The sequence below is a fragment of the Phocoena phocoena genome, chromosome 15, assembly GCF_963924675.1.
Source record: "Phocoena phocoena chromosome 15, mPhoPho1.1, whole genome shotgun sequence".
Taxonomy (NCBI): Eukaryota; Metazoa; Chordata; class Mammalia; order Artiodactyla; family Phocoenidae; genus Phocoena; species Phocoena phocoena.
Window position 1 is genome coordinate 59453233 of NC_089233.1, and position 21911 is coordinate 59475143.

Here is a 21911-nt window from a genome sequence, read left to right on the forward strand (position 1 = left end):
GAAAAGAGTCAGGGAAGCCTTAAATATTCCAAGAATAAATTCAGTGAATGTCTGACAAGTGAACAAATGGTCGACCGAATGAACCCCAGTGCCCAATTAAGGGAGCAGAGCCACATTTTTCTCTCATCTGAGCTGAGGAAGATTACAACGTTCTCTTGTACGTTCCTAACCTAGGGAGTTAGAAATAGCCAGTCCCCCCGCTGGTCCTGCAATCTGATGGGCCCTTTGAGCTCAAAGTGGTGGCATTGCCCCCTCCCCTGCTCCGCCCCCTCCCGGGGTGCTGGGTTGTTACCCATGCCAATGTCCTCTGGAAAGCGTCTGATCCCAGTCAGCCAGCTGAAGCTGGCGGCTGCATGGGAAAGCACCATTACCGCTCACTAGCTAACGCTTTGGCTTAGAGAGATGAAAGGGAGCAAGTGATCTCACGGCTCCCTCGGTAGGCTCATGCTGGAGAAATAAAAAACAGGCAGAAAACGGTTGGCTTCTCTGGGGAAGAAGAAACAGGCAGCACGAGGCACTGGATCAGTGATGAACAGCCTCAGCTTCAGCGTCAGAGAAATCTGGCTTGACTCGTGGTTCAGCACTTACGAACTGCGGGACCTTGGGAAGGTCTCACGACTTCTCTGAGCCTCAGTCTCCTCAACCACAACATGGGGACAATAATAAGCTTCTAGAGCAGGGGTTCTCAAAGTCCAGCTCGGAAGCAGCAGCATCAGCGCCACCTGAGAACTTGTTAGGAATACAAATTCCGCATCAGAAACTCAGGGGGTGGCGCCAGTAATCTGCATTTTAACAAGCCCTCCAGGGAATTCTGCTACACACTCAAGTTTCAGAACCTCTGTTGAATTAAACTGGGACAAGAGTAAATCATAGGATTTTTGCAATAATTAAATCACCAATGGGTAAAATCATAGATCTGTGCCTGGAACACAGTGAATGCTCAATAAATGTTAGCCGCTGATGCTGTTGTCATTATTATTATCGACACACCCCTTTTCTTCCAGAAATGTAGTCTAATTGAGGAGATGACATGTAAAAAATGGTGACAACAATAAAAACAAAACAAAAAAGAGAGATCCTTCCATATTTGGGGCTGCGAAGCCACTGACAGGGAGAGTTTTAGGGATTCAGGAAATTAGAGATCGGGGATTGCTGTGGTGGTTTGGGATGGCATTTGTTCATTCATTCATTCAACAAACCTTTACTGAGCACCCAGTCCATTCTGGGCATGGTGCCAAGTTCAGCAGCAATTAGCAGTGAACGTGAGGGAAGTAACCCCTGCCTTCGAGAGGGGTGGGTTATACTATGGGGACAAGTGCAGAGACAACTTGGACACACTGGGGTGTCCATCCAGGGGCATCAGGAGAGCTCCCAGGAGGGGCCTCTGTCCCTGGACGAGGTAACACCCTTGCTGAGCCCAGAAGGAAGAGCAAGAGGTAACCAGGTAAAAGGAGGGGCACCTACACTAGCTTCCATGTGGCACAACTCCAGGGGGCGCTGTTCAGAGCCGGCCGTGACTGCCGCCCCCTGAAGCTGTGCAGACCCTGGGTGGCTCAGGAGCAGGGGTGGGGAGCACATCTCAGGGAGAGGCCCAGCGCACAGGGCGAGGAGAGCGAGGATGCAGCGTGAGGGAGGAGGTGAAGGGGGCCAGTGTTGGCTGAGGCACGGAATGTGAGCCCCAGGAGTGGCTGGGAGTAGAACTGTCCAGCGCAGCAGGGCTGGACCACGAGGTGCTTGAGGGCCTCAGGAGGGCATCTGGACTACCTCGAGGGCCACAGGGAGCCCCTGAGGGGTTTTAGGCAAAGGACGGAAGCTGAGCCTTGCCCTTGAGAAAGAGTGTACTTCGGTGGGAAGTGTGACAGTTGAAGGCCCGGCAACAGGAAGCACGTCTCCCTGGGGGCAGCGAGGAGCCTGGTTTTGCTGGAGTGGTGGCTCTGCTTGTTCAGGGATGGGGAAGCTGGGAGGCTGGCCAGGGCTCAGAGCAGGAAGCCACCTGTGGAGGTCAGAGCAGAAAGCAAGGCTCTCTCCCAAGGGCACCACAGACTCCCGCTGTGGGGCAGGAGGGACACATAGTGCTTCCTAGGGCCCTTCAGACAGGTCAGATGCTCTTGCTGTATGCAGCCGCAGTGCCTAGTATTTCCCCACTGCACCTGTGGTCCCCAGCACAGGACACAGCACCCCTGTGGCCCCAACCTTGGTATTGGCCTGGACCCTACGATCCATCGGCACGTTCTCTTGGCTCTACCTGTGAAATATACCCAGAATCTGACCATTTCTAAGCCCATCCCATCACCCTGGTCTAGGCCACCACCATCTGCTTGGACAACTGCAGCAGCCTCTTCTCTGGCCTCTCTGCCTCCACCCTCACCTCCTTTACCTTGGTCCACACACAGTGGTCAGGGTGATGGCTTTTAAAACAAAGTCAGATCATCTTCCTCCTAAGCCTCCTCATCCAGCCGGGAGTAAAACCCTGAGTCCTAACAGCTACAGGCCCTAGACCCCTGGCTTCCCCTCTAGATCCTCAGTTCCGCTTTGCAATTCTGAAATCCACAAAGCTCTAAAAATACCAAAAGATTTTCAAAACCCATTTGCTGGCAAAACCTGTCCCGAACCAACATGAAGCTATTTATAGTTTGTATTTATCGTCCTTGGTGTGGACGTTCATGTTTCCATGCAGGTACATTCACGTGGTAGATGATGGGGCGCTGCCTCTACTCTGCTGGGGTGAATGTCGGGGGCCTTCCCTAAAGCTGCAAAGTCTGGATTAGTCACCCATCTGCTGCATGGGCCACAGCTAAGGTATGTGGGCCTGCACCTTCTGACCTCATCCCTTCCTGTCCCTTCACTCCTTCTGCTCCAACGGCTGGCCTCCCCTATCCTCCCGGTACTGCCCACCTTGGGCCTTTGCCTCGCCTGCTCTCTCTCCCAGCATGTGTCCCCTCACAGGTCCCCAGCTCCAGGTCCCTGCTCATATGTCCCCTTCAGAGGAGGCCCTGCCCCTGCCCTCCCTGCCCCGCAGTCTCCATCCCCTTGTTGTGTTTGATTCGTCACCACCTGACGGGGCATCATACTGTTTTGCCTCCAGGCTTACTGCCTGCTTCTCTCACTGGCATCTGAGCCTCATGAAGGCCCAGACTGACTCTTGTTCACTGCTGTATCCTGAGTGCTCAGAACAGAGCTGGTGCACAGTAGAGACCCAGCAAAAATCACCGATAATGTGAATCAACAAACTAATGTACCATCTGTGATGTACTGTCATCGGCTTAGCTTCTGACCAGGTCACGGGCTTCAGGAGGGCACAGATGCTTCTATCCTACTCATGCCGGCATTGCCAGGGCCATCTGTGCCAAAGCACTCAATGAATATTTAGTGAACGAAGGAAAGAGCAAAGTATACAATTTGGATTCGGGGGCAGAACGTGCAGGAGTTTTCTGCCACAGTCCAAATGGGATTTGATAAGGGTCTCACTGTCTGTGGACAGCAAGCAAGAGATCAGTGCCTCTGTGTGCAGAAATCCCCTCAAATCCCCTCATTTAGATAGTAATTAAAGATGGACCTGGTGAGAAGAGCTTATAAAGGAAAGAAGTAGTTGACTGGTGCAGTGGGTGTGCATTATGCTTTGCAGTTTTGGAGGCAAACAACAAAATAACTACAAAAGCACCCTAGCCCAGTGACGCACTTACCTTGTAGAAGAAGTGGAGCCCTTGGCTGAAAGAGAGAAGAAACAAAAGCCAGTTATTTAACCTAGAAACACACTTTGCTCACGTAACTTTGTGTGTGTGTGTGTGTGTGTGTGTGTGTGTGTGTGTAGGGGCGGAGGCAGAGGTTTACCTCCAAGGATGTTGGGAGGAATTACTGAAATCACCTCTAAACCACAGGAAACCCCGTGTCCACCCCACTGGGGTGGGCGGCCCATTATCTTCCATGGAGGAAGACCAGTGAGCTGGGCCTTCCTGCTTTCCCATCTCTGGGAATTGCCAAAGGTCAGATCCCAAAGCAGCCTTCAGCCTGGGAGGGGTCAACTGCCCTACCTCTGTCTGAGCCTCACTTCCATCCATCACACACCTTACCAGAGACCCTACAGCAAGCCTGGGCCCCCATCAGGGCCCTTCACTGCTGGAGAACAGGTTTTAGCAGGTCTGCTAGGTAGGGGAGTAAATGGGAATCCCACTTCTGCCACCGACTCACTTGCTGTGTGACCCTCTGTGGGTCATTTTCCCTCTCTGAGCTTGGATTTCAGTGCTTTAACTCACAGGGTTGGGCTGGACATCCATTTTCATCTCACCACTTTCCAAAAAAGGATCTTGGGAGGAAAGAAAGGGTCCATCTGGCTCAGAGATTTTAAGCCTGTGATATGGGGCATCCCACAGAGAAGCCACTGGGGATCAGCCACCAGTTGACTCTCATTTTGCTGTAAAACTGTAATTAAAAAGCAACATGCACAGGCAAATGTGCTCTGCACCGCATTTTAACAGGCTGGAGGCTGCCACAATGCAAGAATTCTCACTGCCAGATTAACGCTCGGTGCCTGGGCAAGTACTGGATGTTTAGGTGAGTGACACCAGTTAGATGCTGCAGCTCAGCATCTAGCATTTGAATGGAAGATGATGGGTTGCCAAGTGCTGGGTCATGAGTCGTCTCAGGGAGTCCAGTGATGGGACCAATCATCTCCGTTTTATACCAAGGACACTGGATGACTCCCTAAGGTCACACCACTGGTAAGTGACAGAGCTGAAATTAGGATATTTCACTGTGAGTATGAGGTAGAGGATGAGATACCTCCAGGGACCAATGAGGGAGAAGGGGTGTCTCATTAGGATGGAGGTGAAGTGCAGAGTGGTCTCAAACAAAGTCCCTGGAGACCCACTGTCCAGGTGTGAATCCTGGCCTCAGCACTCACCAGTTGCGAGACCCTGAGCAAGTTTTATAACTTTCTCATGCCTCAGTTTCCTCATCTGTAAAGTGGGGTTAGGTCTGTGAACAGTGCCTGGCACACCAGAAGATCTGACTGAGGGCCAGTTGTCACTGTCTCTAGAGCCTATGTGTGAGAGCTGGGCTCTGCACACAAGCAGACGCACCACTCAGGGCTGGGTGGCCTTCACCAGGATCTGCAGTCCTCCAACCCCCCTCCCTCTCCGGAACACTGGGTCACTGATGCCCAGGCCCATGGTAATGAGCTCACATGTGCTGGAGCCTGACGTGGTGGCCAGGGATGAGGCTCCAAAGGGGACTGGGACACTAGTGGACACCGTGAACGCTCCATCCAAGGGCTGGCTTGTCGCTCTTGGTGGGCAACGGACCCTGCTTCCCCACCTGAGGAGGAGTCCTTCCTGTGCGGGGGCGCCAGGAATGTTAGGGAAACCACCCTGTAGATCATCTGGCGTCATTCTGGATTCCAGAGATGCAGGCCCTGACGCCAGCCCTCCTGGGCGGGAGCTGGAGGCTCAGGCAGTGTCTCAGAGCTGAGTCCCTCCAGCCAGCCCAGCGGGGAGGGAAACTTGGGGACCAGAGGAAAGGGGGTGCAGGAGGGGTGCGTGGCTGATGCACAACACGCCCGTTGAGCTCTGCCTGGAGGTCTGGGTGCAGAAGCACAGCTCGGGACCACACTTTGCACTTTATAAGCTGCGGCATGTGGTGGGTCAAAACCGGCATTTTTAAAAGAATATAGTACAAAATATGACAAAAAGGAAAATATCAGAGTTCCAATTTTATAGATGGGGTGTGTGTGCATTGGGTTGAGACATGAAATGTATTTCTATCACTTGTAGCCAAAAAAGTTTCAGAAACACTGGCTTAAAATAGTCTCCTTCAAGAGTGGGAAAGAGAACATGTATCTTTTTAGGTCTGAGAATGTGTCAGAGCTGCTGTTTCACATGAGCTTATTTGTTTCATAACTAGCCTCCAAGGCAGGCACTGCCACGCCCATTTTACAGGTGAGGAAATGGAGGCCAAGTTGTTTAGAGCATAAAACAAGGGTCTGGAACCCCAGTTTGTCTGACTCTAGAGTCAGAGGTCTGGCTACAGCAACAACTACACACACACACACACACACACACACACACACACACACACACACACACACACACGTGCTTGCCCACGCACATGCATGGGCATGCAAACAAGGGGACGATGTCCTGGATTTGAACTTATACCCTCCTGCTGCAGTCCAAGGCCACACATCTTGCCGCAGTGAAGGGAGCTTTCCAGGGAGGTGGCTCATGTTTCCAGCTCATGTACAATACTGACGAGAGGAGTTAACATTTATTGAGCACTTGCTGTGTGCTGGGCATCTTACTAACATTGTACCCACAGTCAGCCATTTAATCCTCCCAACGGCCTCAGAAGTAAGTTGTGGTATTATCCCCACTCCCTTCTAGCCTCCTGCCAGGGTGCTGGGCATGTAACCTGGACAGGTAAGGGGAAAGCAGAAGTCTGCCTGGGGCTCCTGGGAAACACTGTTTCCTCCCTGAGGCCCTCTTGCCACCCTGGCATCTCCCTGCTTGCCACCTTGGTACTGGTCCCATGAGGATGTGAGGCCTGGAGCAGTGATGGCTGCGGGGGTGCTGACCCACCCAGATTCCAGCCTGGTGAAGGGCCCACACAGCCATGGCACTGTTACCTTTGGACTTCTTGTTACCGGGAGTAACTGGACATCTTTATGGCTTAAACTGCATGAGGCCTCCCCCTCTGGGAAGGACAGCCCAGGGGCAAACTCATAAGGAGGAACTGAGAGATGCACCCACCTTTCTTCTGTCTGATTCGGAGGAGGTAGAGGGCGGCGATCATCAGGGCCACCAGCAGGGCACACACTATGCCCACCACGATGAAGATACTGTTCCAGTTGTCAGCCTTGTCTAGGACCACACAAAATAGAGGCTTCTTGTAGGAAAATTTAAAACAACAAAAAAGGAAAACCCACTGCCCCTATTCACCACGAGGCAGGCTTCATTAACGGAAAACATCTGGCTCAGACATTTCAGGCCACATGGGCACGTCCATGGGTCTGCACACACCTCTCCTCATGGGTTACCCACCGGCAGTGCAAAAACCGTGCTGAGGTAACAGGGGGGAAAACGCTGCCGTCAGCCTCGGAGAGGCCCAGCTGCAGGGCATGGGCGGGAATCTCCCTCCCGAGGAACAGACATATGTTCCTCCTCATCTAAGTGAGCCGTGGGACAGCCACACAGGGAGCTCCTAATCATAGCTGGGGCATCACACAGCGCAGGGAGGGGGCAGGGGTGGCGAGGAGTGCTGGACGTGCGTCTGGACATGCAGAGCCCCGAGACTGTGCCCTGGCCCGTGCCCAGGGCCTGGGCCTAGGAGTGCTGAGCCCAGGACATGGAACACGGAGACAGGGAAGGGGTGGCGCCGGGCACAGGCAGGGGACCCCACATGAGGGCACAGTGGGAGGCCGGGAGCAGGTCTCAGACACGTGGGTTCAAATCATTGTCCTCTGTGGTGTGACCTTGAGCAGGTCATTTAAGCCCCCCTCACACATTGGCTTATGTTACTGAGGCCAATAGTAATCTCTACCTCATTGGATAGCTCTGAGGATTACCTCACTAACTAAACCTGCTCGCACATCAACCAGCTAATTCACTCTTTCATCCTTTCTAAAAGTATTTCTTGAGTGTCTACTGCATACCCAGCCCTGAAGCTATAATGCTGCGACAGCTATGGTCCTAGCAGCTGAGACTCAAAGCTGGGGGATCACCAGGGTCACCTCCCTCAACATTGCCAGAAGCAGGCAGAGCAGCCCAGAGACAGGCACTGACTTGTCCAAGCTCCCCAGCAAGACTGTGACAGGCGGAGTGGATCCACACAAGCTGTCTCCAGGGGCAGAGCTCATCCTGTGAAAACCAGCCACTGGTGGCACCAAAGGGCACCGTGACAGGCCCCAAGGCTTCTTTAGAGCTGTTTCCTTCAAGGATGCATGAAGGAAGGAAATGGACTCTATTCTAATCCATTCAAGGGGTCGCTACATACAAGCGTACAGGTGATGGAACATTCCACAGTGGTACCAAAACGCCAACTAGGTGCTGCCGCTTTGAAGAAAGAAGGGAGACACATCGACAACAGGTTGGATGGGGGCTGACACCTTTCACTCTCCCAGAAGGATGGCAGCGTCACCATCACCTTAAATGGGCCTAGAAATGTTCCCTGGGAATCGTCCCACAGAAATAGCTGTGCATGTAACAGAATGTGTACAAGGACATTTAGTGCAGCATTGATTTTACTTGAGGTAAGCCACAGACACCCTGAAGCCCCCATCCCTCCTCCCAGTGGGGCACCCTTGCGATGGCAGCCAGGGAGACAAGGCCCAGGAAAGAAAGAGCAAGCCAGAGTGAGGAGGGCGGACATGGAACGGTGAAAACAATCACTGTTAGTGAAAGAAAGCAAGAGGTAGGATGCTATGGACTGGACGATCTCTCTCCTTCCCTACTTTCTTTCTTTCATGGATATTTATGTCAAAAGATCTGTAAAGAATATACCAAACTCTAACAAGTGGTCACTCTTGGGGGTGTGGGGTTTGGGGGCGGGAACTCACTCTAAAGTTCTATTTTACATCTATTCACTTCTAGATTGTTCTATAAAAAGCATGAATTACTACCTTTAGTATTAAAAAAAAGGTAAAGAACTGGGTCAGTTGGAGTGGAGGCCTCACCAATACGTTGATCTGCATCCTGGTTCTTCTGGGGAGCAGAGGCCTCCAGGGTGTGGTTTTTGGTGACCGCCGGCTGTCCGTCATGCTCCACCTGGCAGGTGAGCAGCACAGCCTCCCTGTGGGCAGATGAGTTCACCAGGAGCGAGCTCGTCCGGTTAAAGGTCCCGTCCTTGTTCTCTATGAGGGTCGAGGCCATGTCCATTCGGGACACATTTCCGTTCTCCAACCAGGTCAGCTGTAGGCGCTGGGGGTAGAACTTGTTCACCTGGCAGGTGACATTCACCTGGTTCCCCACCCTGGGGTGTTGGGTAATCGTCAAGGTAGGCGGAACTGAAACAGCATAGGCAGAAGCTCTGACCTTATGGAAGCAACAGGTCACAGGAGAGGGGCTGGATAACAGCTTCCAGCACAGCAAGGGAGTCACCAGAGGACAGAGTCAGGCACGCAGCAGGTGCTCAAACACCGAGGGTCTCTTTGCATATAAATGAAATCATAAGCACACTGCAGGGCGCACAGTAGGTGCTCAAGGACTGGGCTCCTAGTAGGTTAATAACGTGTGCCATCTACAAGCACAGCCTCTGGCATGCAGTTGGAATATAATAACTGCAGCAAAATATACGGAATCACCAAGCACATAGGGGCCTGGCTGATAGTAGGTGCTCAGTAGCTGGAGAAACTATTGATAAAGTAAAGGAAACTACTTAGCACAGTGCTTGGCACATGATGGGTGTCCACCTGGCAGCTGCCGTTAAAACAGTAGTTAGTGACCAGCTCATCTAGGAGCCTGGTGATGGGGCAGGACTGTCAGGAAGGAGATTCCAGGCAATTTGAGGCCTGGAGCAAAAAGCAGGGAGGAGGAACAGGCTGGGGCCTTGAGGGCAGGTGTGGGCTTAGGCTGGCGTGAGGGGCTTCTACCTCGGATGGTCTCAGACAAGTTGGCTGTCCCACGAAGAGGAGGGTCTCCCTGCAGGGTGATGTGGGTCACCTCGCAGATGACCTGGGAGCGAACATCCCCCGGGGCCAGCACCACCTTGGTTGTGCTGGAGATGCTGTAGGAAACGTTGTTTCCCTCTGGTTCCACGTCGGTCTGGGAGGCTGAGAGCTCATTGCCATTTTTGAACCATTTCAGGGAGATGTTTCTGGGGGAGAACCCGTGGGATTTGCAGGTGAAGCTCACTGTCTGCTCAGGTGCGACCCTCACTGTGGGGCCTGATACCACAGGAGGAGAGGGTTTGGCTACAAAAGGAACATTTATAAATGATGAACATGATTGCCATTATCATCACTAATGATAAAAATGTGACACAGTTAAGAACCACCACACATGTTATGTTTTAAATTCTTCAAATAGTTCTGGGAGGGCAGTGTCATCAACCTCATCTGACAGAGGAGACACACAGGTTCCCAGACGTGACTCTGAGTCAGGGGCAGGGCTGACATCGAATTCCAGGCCTGAGTTCAAAGTCCACCTTCTTACATCTGCCAGGTGATTTCCCACCAGTTTGGGCAAAGGAACAAAAGTACAGATTGGTCTTACTCTCCTATTAACTGTTGCTAGCTGGGCTCCCCCTGGAAAACTTAGGTAAGTTCGGAGAAGTGTTTCCAGAAATAAATGCAGGGGAAGCGGGGTCATAGCGGGACCACATGGAAGCTGAACCAGGCTGACCGTCCAACGAGAGCTGTGGCCATGGCACCTCCCAGCTCCTCGTCTGTGAAAGGGGACAGCAGGCATTACCCTTCCTGGGATGCAGTGAGGGTTAAATCAGGCAGTGGGAGGATTTTTGCTATGAGTAAAACACAAGATGATTCTCAAAATTAAACAAACACAGATCCCTCTTTAACCCAGACTGTATTTATATCCAGAGCTGTCCCTTCAGGTGTTTATGAATTTACTGCATAGTTTTCATTCTTTCCACAAATATTCCAGTAGGACTAATGTGCCAATCCTTGAATTTGAAAGGAAGGGAGCAAAGGGATGTTTTCCTGAATCTGGGTTCCTCTCCTGGGTCAGTTTTAGGTTGAAACAAAGATCATTGAGTGCTAAGAAACCAAAGGTGGTTAATTTCTTAATTGTTATTAAATCAGAAGAGACATAGACACAGGCCTATGAAGCAGCAGAAGCACCTCTTGTGTCCTGAAAATGTACACAAATCAGCAAATCAAAAGTGAGGGCAGGGGCTTCCCTAGTGGCGCAGCGGTTAAGAATCCGCCTGCCAATGCAGGGGACACGGGTTCGAGCCCTGGGTCGGGAAGATCCCACATGCCGCGGAGCAACTAGGCCCGTGAGCCACAACTACTGAGCTTACGTGTCTGGAGCCTGTGCTCCGCAACAAGAGAGGCCGTGATAGTGAGAGGCCCCCGCTCGCCGCAACTAGAGAAAGCCCTCGCACAGAAACGAAGACCCAGCACAGCCATAAATAAATAAATAAATAAATTTATATATATAAAAAAAAAAGTGAGGGCAGTTTCTCCCTGTAGAAGGGTCCTCTAGGGTGTTTCCAAATTGTTCGTTATTACGTAACACCTCCTGTAAAAGTTGGCAGACAGCAACTATTATAAATATTTGCATTTGTAAATATTTAACTTGCTTCCTAAAACTCATCAGACATTTTGAGGACATAGTAAGGAGGTGTTACTTGAATAAATCAAGTCATAAAAACACCAGCATCCTGGACGTAAGTAAAGGGAGCAGACACTGTGATCAGTTAGCACTTATAGAGAGTTTTGGGGAGCCTGGAGCTTGGCTGATTCCTCTAGGAACCTCAGCTCTCTCATTCCCCACATCAGTCCTGAGAGGGAAGCTCGAGAGTGGCCCCATTTATGGGATGAGGCTCAGGGAGGATGCAGCTGGCCAAGGTCACCCAGCGAGGAAAGGTCAGAGCTCATCTCACTGCACACAGGACTGACTGATTTTAGGGTCTCTGATCTTTATTCTTAAGCCTCAGTGTCTGATTCTAGACAAAGTGGATAAAGCACCACTTGGTAAGATGAGTGAGGATGTATGTAAAACACAGAGCCTGGCATATAGTTGCTTAATCAATAATACAATAACATCTTAATCATAAGATCTGGTCATTCCTACGTCTGAAACTATGTATTTATTCTCTAAGTAGGAAGGCAAAACAAAAGTATTATGGAAAAAGCAAGAAAAGTCTCAAATCTTGTTCCCTGCAGTTGCCATGAAAAATCCACATGAATAAAGGAGCAGGAAACCACCAAATAATGATTCTCTCCCCCTTTTTAAAAATAATCCCCTCAGGGAAAAATGTGGGGGAACCGGCTTTCAAAACACACAAGGGATCATAGGCATTTTCCTGCAGGTCAGCCCTTTACAGAAGCTGGAAGCATTTTGAAAGGAGGGAACACGTTAGACTTGGTCAGTGTCACTGTGGTGTACTGAGGCAGGAGGGCTGAGCACAGAGTCTACAGGGATTCTAGCACCTGTTTACACACACACACACACACACACACACACACACACACGTGTTTAAAATATGGGAAAGTTTCCCCAGAGATGAAGCTCGGGTTTGAATAGGGTGGTCTGAGTGGACAGGAAGCCCCTCTCAGCCCAGATGAGCTCACCGGGGAGGTGTCTCTGCCTCTCCACTCAGGCTGACTTCTTTGGGCCTCCTAAAAGCTGTCACTGTCCTGGACTATTCTGAAGCACCCACACCCGGAAGAACTGTTCTTACAACTCAGGCGCCACGGGGGACCCACCTTTGTCAGGGAAAAACCACAGCCTTCCCTCTGTGACCTCAGAGGACATGTAGATCAGGGCTCCTCTGTCCAGGCTGGGCACGAGCGTCCTCCACAGGAGTTAAAACGCTCACCTGCCCAGGCCCACGTCTGGCCAATTAAATCAGAATTTCTAGGGTGCGGATAGGGTCGCGGGAGCTCTTCACTGTCTCCCAGGTGATTCAAATGAGCAGCTGAGGTTGGAAGGCACCCAGCCCCACCCCAACTCCAGTTGTACTTGGTCCTGGAGGGAAAGTGACCCATCTGAGGTCCTCTGGCTCCAGCACATTAGAGCTCACGTTGGTGGAACACGTTCCGGGTGCCAGGCTCTGCTCTAAGCTCTTGACATGTATCCTTCATTCAGTCCCTGCAGCAGCTCTATAAGGGCGGTGCTGTCACTGATGGACGAGGACACTGAGCCCCAGTGTGGGGAGGGACTTGTCAGAGGTCCCAGAGCCGGGACGGGGCAGAGCTGGGATGGAGGCCCAGGCAGGGGGGGCTCGGCCCAGGCTCTCAACTGCTGTGCACTGAGCTCAGTGATACCCAGTCCACCCCATCCAGGCCTTCCCAGATGCTCTCGAGTCATCACAGACCCCTGAAAGGCAGCGTGATTACCACCACTGCACAGATGGGGAAACTGAGGACTAGAGGGAACTGAGATATGCCCAAGATCACACAGCCTGGGAGGCCAGCACCATCGCTCCCTGAGGGGCTGTCCTGTCACCAGGTCGTTGTACCCTCAGGACATAATGCAAAGGCTGTGTGATTATCCTCTTTCTACACGTGAGGAAATGGGGCCCAGTACAGGGAACTGGGTCACAGCCTTGAAAAAAACACCTCGACTGGGGGGCCCCTACTCTGTGCTGGTGATTTAGACAGAGCACCTCATTCCAACTCTCCTGAAAGGAGACCATGATGATCACCATTTTACAGATGAGAAAACTGAGGCTGAGAGAAATGGAGGGACTGTCTCCTCACCCTCCCCACCCACTGTGTCCCAGAAGTGTTTCCTGTCACCTCCAAGCCTTCATGGCCATCAGCAGAGCAAGCACCCCACCTTCACAAGCCCCCACACTGACCACCACCCTCCCCTTTTCCCGCTGAGATTCTTGACTTCAAGCAGCTACAGGGAGGAGTGGCCTCTGAGTGCCCAGGCCTGGGGACCCTGTAGCAACAAGGGAAGACATGGGCCCCTGACACCTGAGTCTAGAATATGAACTCTCGCTCGCGCGGGGCCCCCAGCGCCCTCTAGGGAGCACCTCCCCCTCCTCATCCTCGGCCTGCAGAGCCAGGAATGGGCGTGCATGGTGCTGCTGGGACTGCACTGGCCCCTCTCTGGGCTGTCCACGCTACACTTCCCGGAGCTGCTCCCCCATGAGGCCTAGTGAAGAAGCAAGATCACAACAATGGTGGAAAAAAGATTCCTGGTGCTTTTAAGTGTGTCTTTTAGGAACATGTTCAGGACATCACGAGACACTGTAGTATCTGTCTGATCTGCTTGTAAAGGTAGTCCTGCCTCTCACACGGGACTTTTTCTCCTAGTTACTACTGAAGAACAGAACAATACAGGATTTTATAGGAGAGGGTTGAAGCTTCCTCTAAACTCTGACAAGCACAGTGAGGGTGCAGAGAGCAGGGTGTGAGTCAAGACGCTGGGGGTTCAGTCTTGGCTCCCCTACCTGCTCACCAGCCACATCCCTTTCTGAGCCTCAGTGTCCTTATCTGTGGAAGGGAAAACAGACAGCCCTTCCTTCTGAGCACTGGTTATAGGGAGAAAAGGCCATGAGGAACATTCAGCGTCTGTCAGGCTGCTGTTCCCTGGTCCCCTCCCCTCACTCCCTTCTCATCCAGGGAATCCTCTGGGCAGGCGGCCTGGGGAAGAGGACGAGCAGCCTCCTGGGAGGCAGCAGATCTGAGTGGTGGTGGAGCCACTTACTAGCTGTGATTGGCTGAGCAAGGGAACCACCACCTGGGAAGTTTAGTAATAGCTGCAAAGTCAGGATAAAGGCACCTTCCCTATGTCCAGGGGTAATGGGGAGATTCGATTGCTACCACATCTAGGAGGGAAATTTGGCAATATCCACACGAATTAAAATATGCATAGTCCATGATCTAGCAATGCCACTTCCAGCGGCATCTCCCACTTGCGTAGAGTGATGCAGGACAAGATTATCCACTGCAGTGCTGTTCTAATATCCTAAGTTTGGGAACAACTTGATATTTGTCAACAAAAGACTGACAGACGCTGTCTCCATATGCTGAGTGCTTTGCAGCTGTTGAAACACTGGGCAGCTCCAGGTGCTGATATGGAATGAGGGAATTGTGGCTAAAAATAGGGAGAGGTTCCCAGTCACCTTGGGCCTCAGGGCCTGAATGTGAGGGGCATTCTGAACCTTGGGGAAACCTATGAAAAGGCTCCCTGTTCAATGGTTAATTCAAGGAGCTTTAATCTTGTCCCCTCTATGTGCCAGGCTCTTCCATGAAACCAGTTCCAATGGTGGTGCAGGAAGGAGTCTGGCCTGGAATCAGATTGGGTTCTGGAAGGATTCCCTCACTGACCATGTGACTGCGGTCTAGGTCCCTGTCACATCTTGGCCTCAGGCTCCCCATGTGTACGTTGGGGGTTGCACTGGATGGTGTATAAGGTCCTCCCTGTGTCACAGTCCGGGATTCAGGAGTTAGGAAGAGGATCCAGGGTCCTTGCCAGAAAACTCTTAATGAGTGCCTTTGCTACCTCAATGGGGCAGCCCCTAAGTCACCCACATGGGGAAACTCTTCTCTGGGGAGGGACATTCTGAGATGACCCAGTTCTGCTGGGAGGCTTCAGTGACTCTGTGAGTCAGTCCCTGAATCGCAGGAGGGTTTTCCCAACAGACCCCCAGGAAACACCCAACCTCTGGGCATCTCCTCTAGCCTGGGCCATCAGAGTAAACACTGAACCTATGCCTCTAGGAATTTCTTCTCAGTGTGATGTTTCTGAAGAGGAAATAAAGAAACCCTGCCCTGGATAGACTTCTCTTTGGAAGGGCAGAGAACATAAGTTCCACGGGAGAAGAGCCTTGTCTGCTTTGTTCACTGCTGCTTCCATAACATCTGGAGTAGGGCCTGGTACACAGTAGGTGCTCAATAGGTGCTAAATAAAGAGAAGACTCAGCCACATTGAGGGGAGCACTCTCTGGAGGCAGGAGGTGATACCTGGGCTGTGATGGGGCAAGTCGCTCAGACCTCCAGTTCCCTCATCCCTGGAACCAAAGGGCTAGACGGGATGGAAAAGGCAAGGGTTGTGGAGCCAGGCAGACTGGGGTTCCAGACTTTTCCCAGCTTTACCAGTTGTGGGGCCTTTGGCAAGTAGCATGACCTCTGCAGGCCTCAGTTTCCCTGATCTGTAGAAGGGAGTGAAATCAGATCATGATATAAACACCCACTGCCGCACTTGATCCTTTTTTTTTTTCTTTTTTCTCAAAGGGTGGAGGGCATTCTTGTTGACTTGTTGTCACAGACCAGGGGGACAAAAGAGACCCAGGCCATACTCACCACTCACAGTGAGATGAGTGCCTGGTCCAGACTTAATCTCCACGTCAGGGCTTGCTTTCTTGAACTTCACACAGTAGTACATACCGGTGTCTGCTGGCGTGATGTTACTGATGCGGATGGAAAAGTCCATGTTGTTTCTCCTTGTAGTATCTGCAACAGTTGTTACTCGAGGGAAGGGGCTATTTTTGAGACTGTAGATTAACTGTCGGTGTGGCCCTGTGCCCCTGAACCAATTGACGGGCCCCACGGGGAGCAGGGAGGTCACGTCGCAGCGCAGAGTGGCCGTCTCTCCTGCTGCAACTGAAACTGACCTGTCAGGCTGAATCACCTGCAGCTCGTCCTCACCTGCCACTCCTGGAGGGAAACACAATCCAGTTACTTATTCATCCTTAGGTGATCCTGTACGTTTTCTCAAGTGTTTATCAACAAGTTTTCATTGACCTAGCGCACCATGAGTCACACCTGACCTCAGCACCTTGCACGTGTATCACATGTAACCCGCACAATGAGCCTGTAACGTGAGACCCTAATACAAGAGAGGGAAGTGAGGCACAGACAGCTTAAATGATGCGGCAGAGAGTAGGTTTGAGTACTCGAGCCTGCTCTGGAAGTCATGTCTGAACTGGGCTCTCAATTCAAATCTGAATTTACCAGGAATAAAGAAAGGGGCACAGTGTTCCTGAGAGGGGGAGCAGCCTGGGCAAAGGCTCAGAGGTAGGTGGCACCATGGTGTGCGGGGGGCTCTAGAAGGAGTTTAGATTCTGCTTTGGGTCTGGCTCAGGAAGCAGGCCCTGGAAAAGTACTCAGCAGTTGGGGCTCGTCCGGGCCGTGGACTTGTGAAGTACAAGGACTTGGGTGTGAGTCCCGGCTCAAGGCTTATTGCTGTGTGACCTTGGCTATCACTCAGGCGACCGTGAAGATCCCATAGGGAGGCCCGTGAGTATGCTCGATAACTGCACACTTGCTATTGCTTGATACCTTTAGTTTGGGCAGGTCCCTTTACTGCCCTCTGAGCCTCAGTCTCCTTATCTGTCAGTTACTATGGGCCCGTCTCCATGGATCTCTAGTAGGAACAAACAACATGCCTAGGCCAGGACAGTGTCAAAAAGAAGGGTCTGGTCTTTGGAGCCATCTGAACTGGTTTGAGACCTGGCTCACTTTTTATTCACCCATGACCTGATTATGCATTGCTTTAGTATCAGTTTCCTCGTCTACAAGATGGGTAGACCACCCCCAGGCCTCTGCGTGTTCCGAAAAGAAAATGAGATCACACGCAGAAGTCACTTAGCACCAAGCTGGGCGCAGGGGAACCTACTGCCATCACACAATGAATAAATGAGGAGGGTCAGCTGCTCAAACTTCACTCCCACCAGATCTCGCTGATGCTCCTTCAGGCCAGGCCCAGGCTGGGTGCCGGGACACACAGGGGCTGGACCCAGGTCGGGCCTCCAGGGCTCCCAGGCTGGACAGCTGGAAGGGGTCCTAGAGGCTGGCGGTGGTGAGGGACCCGAGCCCCATATTGGAGAGGACTGGGGCACATGAGCAGGGACTCCCAGTAGAGGAGGCTGGGAGGGAGGGGGACACAGGAGGAAGATGGACAGGCCTGGTGAGGATGCTGTGAGAGGTGCTGTAGAGGCTCGGAGGGAGGTGCAGCCAGGGCCTTGATTCTGAACAAGGTGCGGCGTGGGCAGAAAGGACAGATCATGAAGACCTTGGAGAAACACACACATACACACACACACAGAGACAGAGAGAGAACCACAGAGACGGGCAGAGGGAGGGGCAGACAGACAGAGATGGAGTGAGAGACTGAGAAGGAGGCGGGGGGAAGAGAGAATAAGACAGACACGGAGTGGCAGCAGCCTGGCAGAGGTGCAGATGGGCCAACTGGCCTCTGCCTGGTTGCTCCACTGGCCCTTGATGTGACCCTGTCCTGTCCCGACCGAGGCCGCCTTGCCTTGTACATTGGACAGGGTTGCAGCTGATGCCCCGAGCAGCCCCTCACCTCTGGCTGAGCTGGAGAGAGACCTTGTGTATTTACCCAGCCACAGACTCCTTCACTGCAGGTAAGCCCAGGGCCTCGGGACAGGCCTCTCATCCCCTTCCTGTGGTCCCAGCCCTGACTCCCATGCCAGGGATTGCCCGTTTCTCATGGCCAGTGAGTGGAAATGCAGAGTGGCAGCCTGAGGACAGCCTGACCCTCATGGTGCAGGGAAGAAACCACTGTCTGCAGAGGACAGGGGCTTGGGGTGGAACGGTTGACCAGGTGTGTGAGAGGCACACGGAGGAGGCCCACAGGGGCAGGCAGGGACCTCGAGAGATCCCAGGCAGCATCAACAGCTGCCAAGAGCATCCAGCCAGGACCACTCCCGAAGGGCTGCATTCCACATTGGAGACTGGACTAGAAATGCCACTGGCAGGAAGCACGGGCGCTGGGGCCAGCAGGCTTGGGTGAGAGCACGGTCCACCCTCAGCCAGTTCAGCCCCCGCCCTCCCTGGGCCTCCACTCTGTCACCCACAAAGTGGGGTACTGGCACCCACACCCCCAAGACAGTCATGAGGACACAGTTGGACATAAGTGCCTGCAGCACAGGTGCTGGTTAAACTTTAGTTTCTGTTCCCGTTATTATCACAGATACATTATTATAGACTTGATTTTCTCTGGATTGTCATGTTCCCCCCAAGCAGGATGAAGGATCCACAAGGAAGTGTTTCCAGTCCCCTACCTAGAACACTGCCTGGAACACACCGGGCCCTTGATAAATACACGTTGAATGAACGCATTAATGAAGGAAGGAGGGATTTCACTTGCTCCTGGGCAAATCCTCTCCCTGAGGCTCTTTCTTCATCTGTTAAAGGGGCTGTCACAGGCAGGTCTGGGAGACGGCGAGCCTGGAGCCCGGGACTGTGCCTGGCCCATAGACACGCAATCAATGGTGGTTATTATTATCCTTATCAATACCACCGCACAGGGCTGTGAGTCAGCAGCTGGCGAGGGAGGCGGGAGCAGAAGAGGAGGTGCGGAGCCAGGCCTGCGGCTGGGGCAGGGCTATTCTTGTGCAGCCGGAGGCCTGCAGTCACAGCCAGGAGGCCACAATAAAATCTGGAGTTGTGTGGGGCTGCCCCCCCCCGCCCCGCCTTTTTTAGCTCCTCTCGAGCTCTCTCTACCAACTGCAGCCAGATTTAGGAGGCTTAATTAATTAGCTAGTGTTTATAAAGCGTTTGAAGAATTTTAAAAGTGCGACAGAAGTGCCAAATATTATTTTAATCTGCTTGTGTGTGTGTGTTTCCAGCAGAGTCTTTCCCTCGCTTGCTCGCTTTTCTTTTTCTCGGCAGGTTCTGTTCTGGGAATCGGCCTTGTTAAAAATCACTCCCGCGGTTCTGGGCCTGGGGTCATCACGCTGGCAGAGAAAGCGATGGTTTAGCGGCCTGAACTGTCTCTGGGAGAGGAGGGCAGCTGGGCATCGTCACGTGATGCTGGTGGGAGTGGAGAGTGGCACATCCTTTTGGGAAAGCGGTGTGGCAGGAGGTACCACAGGTGTGAAACCTGTTCTCCAGCCCTTGCTGGGCTGTTCCATGAGGACATGACCCCGAATATGGAGTGGGGTTCCCATGTAATGATCTTGAAAAAGTTGGGAAAAAACCCAAGTGGCCAATGACAGAGGAAGGTTAAGTGAACAGTAGCCTGTCCACTAGATGGAATTACAGGCAGCCATAAAAAACCATCACTGTGAAACTGTAGCAGTCTGGAAATTTTTGCATGGCATAATTTTAAATGATACTGTGGTTAGCAAATAAAATCTGTTTATTGCAAAGCATTTAGAGAAAACAAAAAAGTATAAAAGGAAAATAATAAGCTCATAGAATACCATCAAAGATAACTGTGATCAACGTTTTGATGTTGTTAAAATATGAGTGAATAAATATGTAAAATCATACTCAGGTTACTAAGGATATGTGCAAACATTTTGCTTCATTCATTCAGGTGTTGTTATAAAAATAAAAAATTGGAAATATTCTAATTTCCAAGAAAAGGAGGCTGCTGATCCCCTGATGATGAACCCACGTGATGACCAAGCCTACATGTAAGGATTATAATTATGGACACAGAAATAGACTACAAGATCAGAGTCAGTTCCTGAGTGATGTTTTCAGTGTGATCCCAAACTTCTAGTTTTGAAAAAAATGTATATCTGATATTAAAGATTAGTAGTAATTAACTGTGAGTAGTAGACTTCCAAGGGATTTTGCTTTTACGTCTTCTGTTTGTGTTACTTGTGCAATAAAAAAGCAGGAAAACTGCTTTCAGTATGATCATGACATTGTAAACTAAAACTACGTACAGATAAACAACTGCAAGGTATAAACAACTACAAAGCTATAAAACACAACTCTCTTTGGATCATGAATCTAATGGGTTTTTCCTTTTTTTCCTTCTATTTTGGGTATTTTCAGATTTTCTAAACTGGATGCCTATTAAAGAATATTTACAGTATCCCATTTGGTAATAAGAAAATACAGTGCTTGGCGCAGAACAGATGCTCAATAAACATCTGCAGACTGACTGATCTAATCGTCTAGAGAAAAGGCCTAGAATGATAAACATCATGATGTTGAGGTAAGTTACGACTGGGAAATGGGACCAGCGTGGACCAGGGTGGACACGGGGATAGGCATATTTTCTATTTTATAGCAAATAATATATTGAAGTCTCTCTCTCTTTTTTGTAGTGAACATTTGTTGCTTTTGGAAGAATATTAAGTAATGAAATAAAACACGTAAGTTATCTAATGGAAGAAGTCAGCACAGTGGGTGGAACTGCCCCGTGTACTTGTTGTACGAGGAACTCTGTCCACAGGATGCAGGGAGCTCACAGCATGGCTGGACAGTGATGAATTACCAGGATCTGCTGTGAGCCAGGCCCTCAGCTCAGGGCTGCAGAACGGCTGTGTCCTGGCCTCATGGGGCTTGCACACGAGCAGACAAGATAGACTTTAAAGAAACAACCCTAACGCTACATTTGGACTGAGCCTCAACCCTTTAGACAGGGACTCCTGCTGGCACCTCTGACCCCATCTCCTGCCCCCTCCCCATGACCTGCTTCCCCCCACCGCACCCACTTTGTCCTCCACGAATAGGCCAAGGAGGGTGCGAGAGATGAAATAAGATGGGGACTGAAACCTGACCATTGGACTTGGAAAAATATTTGATTTTTTTTTTAATACAACGATCATGTGTAGTTTTTGAGATTAAGAAAAGATGAAAACAATTTCATCAGAAGTGAAAAAATAAGCATGGATGCTTTTCTAATGGAACAAACAAATCAACTTAGAACTGAAACTTGCCGGGAGGGAAACAGGGCCACTGTGATCTCTGGGTGTGATCCCTCCTGCTTCATAAAGATGCAGAGGCAAAGCTGAAACGCACATTTCCCAAGAGCCAGCCTTCCCCTGATGGGTGCTCACTGCCACTTGCATGGGAGCCTGCCTGCTCCTGGAAGCAGTGGGTCACCAGGGCAGGGGTCTTGGGGACAGGCTGGAGGTTACCCCTCAGATTTCCACAAACTCAAGGACCCCGGGGCTTGGGAGGCTATGGCCGGAGGTCTGGCAGTGCCCAGGGCTCGGCATCCCAAGATGGCATCCACCGCGGCCCCCACAGCCGGGACAGCTCAGCATCCCCCTTTCCTGACCTCGATCGTTTTCGGCCATCCTCAGGGGGCTGCTGGTTTATCCCCCCAACACAGCAGCACCTCATCAGGTGCTGCCTTTGGTATCTTTGGTGTCTGCGTACGAGAGTGTGTAGTGCAGGGGCGTGGATGGGAGTATGCACACAGGAGTGAAAGAGGGCAGATGCAGGAGTGGGTACACGAGTGCACAAGTGCGCCAAGAACAAGTGTTCACACACGTGTGCATGGGTGGGCATGTGCACAAGGCGCTCGTGTGAGCAGGAACGTGCTCTGGCGCAGCTCAGAAGTGTG

General features: G+C 51.5%; 1 protein-coding gene across 1 annotated transcript in view; it reads right to left on the bottom strand.

The window, feature by feature from the left end:
* Window positions 1-21911, bottom strand: part of LOC136135389 (tyrosine-protein phosphatase non-receptor type substrate 1-like) — a 39531-nt gene that overhangs the window by 5452 nt on the left and 12168 nt on the right. Inside the window, exons 2-6 of the mRNA XM_065893270.1 lie at window positions 15935-16288; window positions 9581-9901; window positions 8666-8995; window positions 6744-6854; window positions 3684-3708 (exon numbers count right to left, since the gene is read on the bottom strand). Coding sequence (XP_065749342.1) covers window positions 3684-3708; window positions 6744-6854; window positions 8666-8995; window positions 9581-9901; window positions 15935-16288 — 1141 coding nt within the window. The remainder of the gene's footprint in view (window positions 1-3683; window positions 3709-6743; window positions 6855-8665; window positions 8996-9580; window positions 9902-15934; window positions 16289-21911) is intronic.